Source organism: Protopterus annectens, chromosome 9.part0 (assembly GCF_019279795.1).
Source record: "Protopterus annectens isolate FY-2018-M chromosome 9.part0, PAN1.0, whole genome shotgun sequence".
In the NCBI taxonomy this organism is placed as follows: domain Eukaryota; kingdom Metazoa; phylum Chordata; order Ceratodontiformes; family Protopteridae; genus Protopterus; species Protopterus annectens.
In genome coordinates, this window is record NC_056743.1 from 1,475,113,391 (window position 1) to 1,475,123,599 (window position 10,209).

Consider the following 10,209-nt stretch of genomic DNA (forward strand, 5'->3'; position numbering starts at 1 on the left):
CACACACACACACATGCACACACAATTATCTAGCTATTTCTAAAAAATGCACTATGAAATATTCGCTCATAAATAAGGAAAAAGCTACTTTTTTTTGAAAAATGTCAAGAAATAAAACCTTTTAAAATTACAAACCATGCAATACCCCCATACCAAAAAAAAAAAAAAAAGACAGAGACCATTTGCTAGTTAGGCTCGGTAATGCCCTCCAGAGTGTGCATTATATAGAAGTAACAGACTGCCTTTGTGGATTATATAGAAGTAACAGACTGCCTTGGGGTGGGCATCATGCTTCACAACAATCCTATTTGGTTCATTATTTGCTTATAATGCCTACCCTCTCAGGCATTATATCTTGCTTAACATATTACAAGATAAATACTTCTTCCCTCAACCCTGTGCACAGTATTATTCCTTTACCTTTCCTTCTCAAGGCCTCATATTTCCAACATTGCCTCACATACTTACCTTTCTAATAACACAGCATGTAGTCCCTACTAATGTATTCCCACACTATAAACCTCATCTTACCTAATAGTGATATTACATCTGTACATAATGAAAAGCCAGTCTTGGTCTCTAATTTCAAAATTACTGAATTTTCAGAATCAATAAAATTGTTTACTTTTTATATAAACATTCATTCATCTTAGAATACATAACTCTGTTCTATGTGACATCATACGATCATCGAAAATACAAGGCAACTGAATCTTGTAACCATTTACACCTCTCTATTACTCACCCTTAGGCTAAACTTCCTCTGACAAGGAGGGCTAGGCCAGTCAAGCCAGCAGTAAATGTGTCAATACCCACTGAGTTATCCACTTCCTGTTTGAAGGAAGATAAAGCATCACACTGCCTGACCTGCAATGGAAGTCTATTCTAGCAGTGAGGAAGGTGTTGCATAATTAACATATTTCTCCACCAAGATTTATTTATTTGCTGATGAAAATTTAGATCACTGGTTCTGGTATTCATGAAACTATTTGATTTGTGGGAAAACAAAATGTCCAGGACTACTGGGTCCCTAATGTCACAGGAAGGTAGGCACAGATTTCTCCTTAGAAGTCTATGAAATACTGAAGAAAGGGACAGTGATTCCAGTCTTTTCAGGTAGCTTAGGAATTTTAAGAGTGATCTTTTTAGTTAGGAACCTCTGGGATCTTTGTACTTGTTTGATATGTCTAGTGAGATATATATCGGGGGGGGGGGGGGCATTGCATTTAATAATTTGCGTAATCAATACTGAACATAAGAGGAGAATGACATCTTTTAACTCTGGGTGATATTCCTTTGGCAATTAGCTGTACTACATAAAAGAACTTTCTAACTGCTGTCATTACATGATGATCAAAGGAGAGGGAATTATCAATCCAAGTTCCAAAGTCTTCGGCAACATTTTCATTTTGTGCATTGTGTGTGTGTTGACTATGTTGTATACTGGGGGAGGGTTTGTTGACACTATTGCACTTTTAGCATTTAATCTGAGCCCATGCTTAATATATCAGGTATTTATGAGTACACATTCTTATTGAAGGGCTTTGGCATCAGAAGGGAACTTGACAGTAATTCTCAGTTTACAGTCATCTGAAAGTCTGGTTAGTCAGATGTCTACATTCATGGGACAGAGATCAGAAAAGTAAATACCACACAAAAGATGTTTGAGCACTGAGCCTTGCAGATGACAATGGACACCTTCATACTCTCTAACAAGGTACCTGCAACTTTCACCATGTGGGTTCTGTCTTTTATTTGCTTACTAATTATGCTAGCATAGCAGATGGTGTCAATCATCTTGACCAGGTCAAGGTACTCTATGTCTACTGCATGAATTCCCTGTGTTAGACTTTCAAAAAATTAACCAGATTCATTAGGCAGGATCTACCCTTGACAAAGGCAAACTTCTGTGGGTCTTGCCTGATGACGATTTTTAATATAATAGCTTATCAGGTCTGTTATAATATGTTTCTTGGCTTTGCAAACAAGACTTTGTCAGACTCATGGGCCTATAATTCCTGTGGTCAGTGGTGGGACCACTTTTGTGGAGTGGCTGTACACCAGCCTTCAGGAACAAAGCCAGTGGCTAAATTCAGGTTAAATAGCTTAAGGAGCAGCTCTGCCAAGGCTTGTTTGCTTGTTTAACACTGTTTATTACAAAGTCAGGTATGTTGTCAGCTCACTGATACATATATATATATATATATATATATTTATATATATATATATATATATATATATATATATGTATATATATATATATATATATATATATCACACACACACACACACACATATATATATATATATATATATATATATATATATATATATATATATATATATATATTAATAGTTATATTATTTAAATATGCAGACTGACTGCTTCAGCTGATTTGGAATTTTATTAATAGCATGGGTTATGCAGCCTCTGTCTGTCCTGTCTGACATTTTTGGTAGTGCCTGTGGTAAGAATAAGTCTACACAGCAACACAAAATAGTGCAGTACAACATTAATTTTAATAAAAGGTACAGTGATTGAATTCTAATACATTTTAGTATCATTACATTAACCCTTTCCATTTCAAAAATAATCTCTTCTCTAGTTATGTTTATTTCAAGTTCACAAGTGTTTTAAAATTCAGTAAAGTATCATCTAGTAGATATATTAGAATTATTTTCTTCTTCAAATTGTATCTTTTAATATGCATGCTGATTCTTGTTAATTTCAAATTTGTATATTTCTGTGAAGAAATAAACACTGTTACCTGGGTTTCATTGCTTAATTGAAGGTTTCCATAGGAACACTGTCGATTACCTGGATCCTGAGATTCAAGGCAGCATTGGCAGGACACACCTACAGATGCACATAGATATCTATCTTTTAATTTTATTAATTTATTATTATTGTCACTTTGCATTTAACCAGGTTCTACTTAAGGACACAAAAAATATAATCAGTTTGGAATACAAATGTCCCTGCTAATGAATTATGACAGATTTAAAATGTTAATATTAAAGGTGGTTGTATGCTTAGATACAAACTACAACAGAGTAAGAGTAAATATTCTGAGAAGTGTAGTTAACTACCCAAACTGTGTAGCGTGTATGATCTTCTTCCTCCAAAACTATAGTATATAAACATATCATTTGCACAGTGATCATTTTTTAACTAGAAGTGCTCTAAAATGTCTTAGATATCTACAGTTATAGACTAGATAACACATTTATTATAATTCTGCCATACTTTTTGGCACACTTCCATTTATTTACTGCTTGACATTATGGTATTATTATGCAACCTGAATCCATTTCGGCCACTGAGCATGCCTAAATGACATAGATAACTGTTTAATATAAAAAAAAAACATGCACTATAAAGTTAAACATGGCAAATAATTTGAAAACATTAATGCACAGTTGTGAAGCAAAAGATACAGGATATTAAAAAAAGATGAAATATATTCTAGTGTGATGTATTTACGCAATTTTGTAAGACTCCGGCTACAGTAAAGAAATATCTTTTAAAAAATGTCTGTCACACTGTCTTGGGAGAAAAATGCAAAGGTCAAAGAGACTAAAGAAATTTACATTATTTTAAACACAACACAGAAAACAATTGTGTTTCAGAGAGCAACAAATCAGTCTTGTAGAGGAAATGTGTGCAAAATCAGTCAAACTAATCAGGTGTAAAAGTACATTTTATAGAAAGTTGTTACAGAGCAATGATGACATAATGAAGGGTAAATCAGAGTAGGCCAGGCTCAAACAGGGTATACATAAGGAAAGAATGGCCATATGCTCATGCTCTTCTTTGTAAAACAATAAAGCAAATATTAGATGCACATGGGGAAAAGAAGAAAAACATTTCTGAGATGACTTACCAGATGTTGATGTCATTCATTTAGGGAGGGTACTAAAAGAGAATGACTGATAGAGTTCATTTGTTTACTTATGAAAACTGATTTGCAACATTAGGGAGCCCGCAGGCATGCTTGTTTGTCTTGCTTGCTGTACTCTGCCTAAATATTGTTGATCTCTGTCTGCATTTTATTTTTCTCACCCACCGGCCCAATTGTTGTTGTATTCTTAAACTTGGTGGCTTTTCTGTTGCCTGCCCCCTACTATGAATCTGACTTTGGGCAGTCCCCTCTCATCAGCTCATTCTACTAGGTACAGAGGGATCATTTGGGAAGACCCACCTCCTTAGTTTCTTAACCTTGAGTTACCTTCTGTTTCCTTGCTTCCCACTTAACTTTTAAAAAATTGCACTTTATTCAGGTGCTTTTATTGGATTTGTGCTTCTTCCTACTTTATTACTTTATTTTGCTTTTGTTGCTTGTTGTTAAACGTGTTCTAAGTATCTTAGTTTCATTTTAAGCACTTGGGCTTCAGGCCAGTTGTTTTACATTTGAAAGGTTTGTAGTCTACACTCTTGTGGCAGGAAGGATTGCTGGTTGAAGGCTTGGTGTGTCCGTTATTCATACGATCATAGGAGATTGCTAGGCTATCGACCCAGAGTTTATTTTAAGTCCAGCCATTTCATCGTAATATAATAGAAATGCTAGTCAGTACCCATGATTATATTTAGTGATGACTGCCCATGTTCAGAAGAGTTGTGGGCTCTATGCCCAGTAAGAATTTATGGTGCCTCATCCACTCGTCCAGATTCCTCTTGAACAGTGTCATAGAGGTGCTCTGTTTCACATGAATTGGTAGCCTGTTCCAAAGATGCAGCAGTCATTGGGAGATAAATCTGTACCTCCAACATGTCCTATTTAAGTCGCAGGTCATATTTAGGTCCCTGGAACGGGTAGCCCTAGTCCAATGTGATTTATGGATATACAGCGATTTCATGAGGTTTGGGTGTTGGGTTGCTCTGTAGGCCAGGCATAAGTCTCCCCTAAGATGTCTACACAATATAGAGTATAGTGACATGGACTTTAGTCAGTCTGTGTAAGACACATGCTAGTGCCCCTTCATCTTCTTTGTTAGAAACCCCTTAGGTTTCTCTAATTGCTACAGGTGCTTAGTATGCTACATGCCAAATGGGGCATTAAATTCAATTATGGGCTGGAAAAGTGCTGAGTATAGGGGGGTTTATAACTTCTTTTGTTCTTGAGGTGAAGCCTTTACTAACCAAGTGTGCTACGTAGAAAGCTTTCCTTACTACAGTGGACACATGGTGGTCAAAGTTAAGGTCACAGTCAACTTGTGATGCCATTGTTTAAGTTGATTGTTAACTCATCCGAAATATATGTCGGACGAATTAACAATCAACTTAAACAATGAACTGAAAAATAGAGTGAATAGTAAGATTGGTAATTGTAATAGTAAATTAATAATTTATCTAAGTGTATGTCAAAAATGTCTCAATTTTTATGTCGGTAAGAGAGAGACAACTTAGGAAGAGAATCTATGACCATACATATAGTATAAAAACAAAGGACATGAATAATGAATTATATAAGCACATTTTCCATGAAGGAGAGGATCATCATTTTAAATTCATTATTTTAGAGACACTTAAAATAGACCCTAAGGGAGGCGACATTAAGAGCAGATTGAGTTATAGAGAAGTATGGTGGCAAATTTATTTAGATGCCACAACCCCCCCAGGTCTAAATGAACATATAACTATTAAACCCCTATTATATACTAATTTATAAACAATTCATAAATAATTTCATGATATTTGCAACAACAACAAAAAATTTAAAAAAAAAAAATTTTAACAAAATTATTTTAATAATTTTTTAATATTTTTTATATAATTTTTTATATATATTTTAACCAATTTTTTTAAATATTCACATTAACTCATCATTTTAACATATTTATATATAAAAAATGGTTTAGTCTTGATTTTCAGTATGGATAGTTATGTTTTTTGTTTATTTTGTTCTTTTGTTCACATATTCAGAGAAATTGGTTTGGCCAAAGCCATCAGGCATTTCTGTGAGAGAGAATTGTTTGAGGTCATTGGCTGACTGAGGTCACCTGGACTACAGCTTAGACTAAGCACCTCATTGGTTCTTTTGAGATTTCTTTCTTAAAAGCTGTCTCAGGTTTCAACTTTCTGTTACCTAAGAAGTTCAGTTGTGAATGCTCTGCCATTTCACAGTGAACTGAACTAAGGAAGGACACTGAGGAAACTCGGAGCTATAATATATAACATTAACTATCCTGTTTTTTGTTTATTTTGTTCTTTATTTCTTTGTTATTTATAGCACTTTGTGTACTGTGTATTTTTCTAGCTAGTTTCACTGTGTGTGAGGTATTAACTGGAAATTGTCCACCTTTATTAAGCATCTGTTGGGTTGTTTGTTTCTGATAATTGGTTACAGTAAACTCTTTTTTTCTAGAGGCTCCTTTAGCTGTTTAAAACTTTCATTTAAAGGCTCACTGCTGCTTTTCAGCTGTGAAACATTTCTGCAGTTTGTTCTAAGTAGTGGGGATATTTGTAGCATTTCTATATTCTGGCTTGTATTTGGGCCTAGTGTTTGTGGAGGCTGTGTGTCTGAGCACATATTCAAAGACATTGGTTTGGCCAAAGCCATCAGGCATTTCTGTGAGAGAGAATTGTTTGAGGTCATTGGCTGACTGAGGTCACCTGGACTACAGCTTAGACTAAGCACCTCATTGGTTCTTTTGAGATTTCTTTCTTAAAAGCTGTCTCAGGTTTCAACTTTCTGTTACCTAAGAAGTTCAGTTGTGAATGCTCTGCCATTTCACAGTGAACTGATCGAAGGAAGGACACTGAGGAAACTCAGAGCTATAATATATAACATTAAGTATCCTGTTTTTTGTTTATTTTGTTCTTTATTTCTTTGTTATTTATAGCACTTTGTGTACTGTGTATTTTTCTAGCTAGTTTCACTGTGTGTGAGGTGTTAACTGGAAATTGTCCACCTTTATTAAGCATCTGTTGGGTTGTTTGTTTCTGATAACTGGCTACAGTAAACTCTTTTTTTCTAGAGGCTCCTTTAGCTGTTTAAAACTTTCATTTAAAGGCTCACTGCTGTTTTTCAGCTGTGAAACATTTCTGCAGTTTCCCACCCTCCCTCCCTGCTGGTATGCTGTTTTTATAGTTGGTGGATTTGCAGTTGCCCGCCCCTAGTGTAAATTTGATCTGGGACCCTCCTCCCAGTCTAGTGTCATTACCTCATTCTACCCAGTACAGGGAGAACATTTGAGAAGGCCAATCAGCTTAGTTGCGGCTACTCCTTTCTCTCTTTCCTTTCTCTCTTTCCACTAAAAAAAAAAAAAAAAAAAAATTCATCTGCTTTTACTGTATTTGTGTTTTTTCCTACTTTATTTTGCTTTTGCATCATCTTAAAAGTACTCAATTGTATTTATTACTGCTTGGTGTAACTTATTCTAAGCCTTTTAGTTTAAGCACTTGGGCTTTAGACCAGTTGTTTTACATTAGGAAGGTCTGTGGGCTGCACTGTGGTGGCAGGACAGGTAGCTTACATCCTTCTAAGTTGGGAACTGCTGTTTGAGGGCTCAGTGTCTGTTATTCTAAAAGTGTATTAGTTCTGGTTTAAGCACCAGGGCTTCAGGCCAGTTATTTTACATTAAGAAGGTTCATGGTCTGCACTCTTGTGGGAGAAGAGGCTGGACTTTGCCCTTCTGAGCTGGGAATTTCTGGTTAAAGGCTTATAGTGCCTGCATATTTGAACAATTTCTTACTATAATTGGTACACCTTGTTTGCTGTAGCATAGACTATATCCAGGCCTGCTGAATCTAGTTTTGTTTGTATGCTTGTTATTTCCCTGAAAAGCTAATTCCACCTAAAACGTGGCTTTTCAGCGCTTCTGTGGATACCTAGTGATATCTGCATTGCTTACTGTACTTATTTCCTTGTTTCACTTGAAAGAAAGTTACTGTTTGTCATTTTTGCATTTAAGTTACCTGGCACTTGCTCACTAAAGCAATTATATCAGTCAGCACTAAAAAATTAAAAGCACTACACCCTCACAAACTCCCCCTGGAGTACATTGCTCCCCATTGGCCATTTTTTCAATTATAAAGAAATTCCCAATACTATTCTAGCATGTCCAACGGTCAGTTGTCAATCTCCTCTCCAGTCTAGCTGGTGAATCTGGGAATCTTGAGGCAATGTTACAACTGCCTCATGTACACAGACAACCCTCTCCTCCTCCCAACAAATTCCAACACATGTGAGAGATGCAACCATATAGCCAAACTGGAGGCTAAGCTCTCTCAACACAGTACTGACGTAACCAGTCAGGAGGAGAAGGAAACCACACTCACTACAATTCCAGTCTCACATAGACCTACCACGACAGCAAACCAAACACATAAACACACAAAAACATACTTGGAGGCTCTAAATAACAATTTGCCTAAGCAGCAGAGACCTGCAAAGCAGACACCCAAGCAACCGCTACCCCAAAACAAAACACGTGCAACACATAGCTCACAAAGCCAGTGTGCTGAACAGTCACAGCCCTTAAGGCTAAACAACACACCTGATACACTTGTAATAGGTGACTCTATCATCAGGCACACTGACGTCCCACTCACCAGGCTGAACAAGGAGAAGGTCACGGTGAGCTGCCTGTCGGGCGCTAGGATCCGCCATATAACACAAGCACTCAGGTCACTCCAAGGCAAGTACAAATATAACTCAGTCATTGTCCATGCTGGTGTGAATGACCTGAGACATACCTCCCTGGACTACATGAAAAGAGACATAGAGGAGCTCTCTGAGCATGTAGCCCAGGCCGGTATGACCCTGACCTTGAATAGCATCTTACCCTCACCAAGAATGATGCCACAGTATGAAGACAAGATTATCAATTTCAACAACTGGCTTAAGTATTGGTGTCATTCAAAGGGGATCCAATGCCTGTCAGCCTGGGATGACATGCTCGACAAGCCACGATGCTTCGCTAGGGACGGCTTGCACCTGTCACCCCTGGGCTTTCGGATATTGGCAAAGGCTCTTGCTACCCCCATAGTGCCTTTTTAGGCAAGGCTCAAAAGACAAACCCACTTCCATAGGTATCACAAGGGATAAGAAACTAAGAGTAATGCTACTCAATGTCAGAAGTCTAAACCTCAAGATGCATGCACTCGAAACTCTCCTTAGCATGGAGAGCATCGATATCTGTGCAGAAACAGAAACCTGGTTCAAGGCTCTCGAGAGCACCCCAGCACTACCAGGTTATACCTCATACCATGCTTTTCGGCCCCAAAACTTGGACCGAACCACAAAAGGAGGGTGAGTATCAATATTCAAATATACCCACACCTCCAGGTTGGTGGCACAGCACGAAGCATCAGAGACTATCCATGTGCAACTAACAGTGGGTAAAACTGCCTTCCAGTTTATAGCCTGCTACAGACCACCCTCCCAAACCCAGGAACCCCACTCGGCCTTCCTGAGAACACTGGAAAATATGAAGTCTCTCCAAACACCATTATATTGGGTGACTTCAACTACCCAACCATAGACTGGGAGCATTACTCTAGCTCCAACACCCTAGCCCAAAGGTTCCTAGAACTTATAAACTCAAATGCTATGGAACAACTTGTTACCACTCCCACAAGAGGGGAAAACATACTGGACCTGATCATCACCAACATGGGTACTCTATGCTCCAGACCAGAAGTGTATCCCTCACTGGTAAGATCAGACCATAAACTAATCTCACTGGATATTCACATCCCGACCCCACCCCATGCCCAGAAAACCACAGTGAAAAACTTCTCTAAAGCAAATTTCACACTCCTCAAAACCAAGGTGGAATCCTTCAAAGCCCCCGGGCCTGTGGATAATACGGCCCAGACCGCAAAATCCTTTATAAACGCATTCTATGAACACCTTCAGGAATGCATGGATCATGCAATCCCAAATAAAACCAAGACCCAATCCTCCAAAGGCAGATGTCCTGTCTGGTGGACCCCAGCCATAAACAAACTATACAATAGAAGGAGGAAGCTACTACATGATAGAGCAAACTCCCAAAAAGAGAAGGCATCTCTGATCAGTATTAGCAAAAAACTACGGGCACTCATAAAATCGTCTAAGGCCAGCTTCGAGAGAAAAATTGCACAGGACACTAAGGATAATCACAAGGCTTTCTTTAGTTATGTTAGGAACCTGGGTGGAAATTCCCAGATATGCTCAGAATTAGTCCAAAATGACAAAAAATACACCGAACCCACAGACATTG

General features: G+C 37.8%; 1 protein-coding gene across 1 annotated transcript in view; it reads right to left on the reverse strand.

Moving 5' to 3' along the window:
• Positions 1–10,209, reverse strand: part of LOC122812125 (adhesion G protein-coupled receptor E1-like) — a gene marked incomplete in the record, with an annotated part of 2,110,064 nt that overhangs the window by 685,158 nt on the left and 1,414,697 nt on the right. The window contains 1 exon segment of the mRNA XM_044084415.1: positions 2,769–2,857. Within this exon segment, the coding sequence (XP_043940350.1) occupies positions 2,769–2,857 (89 nt within the window).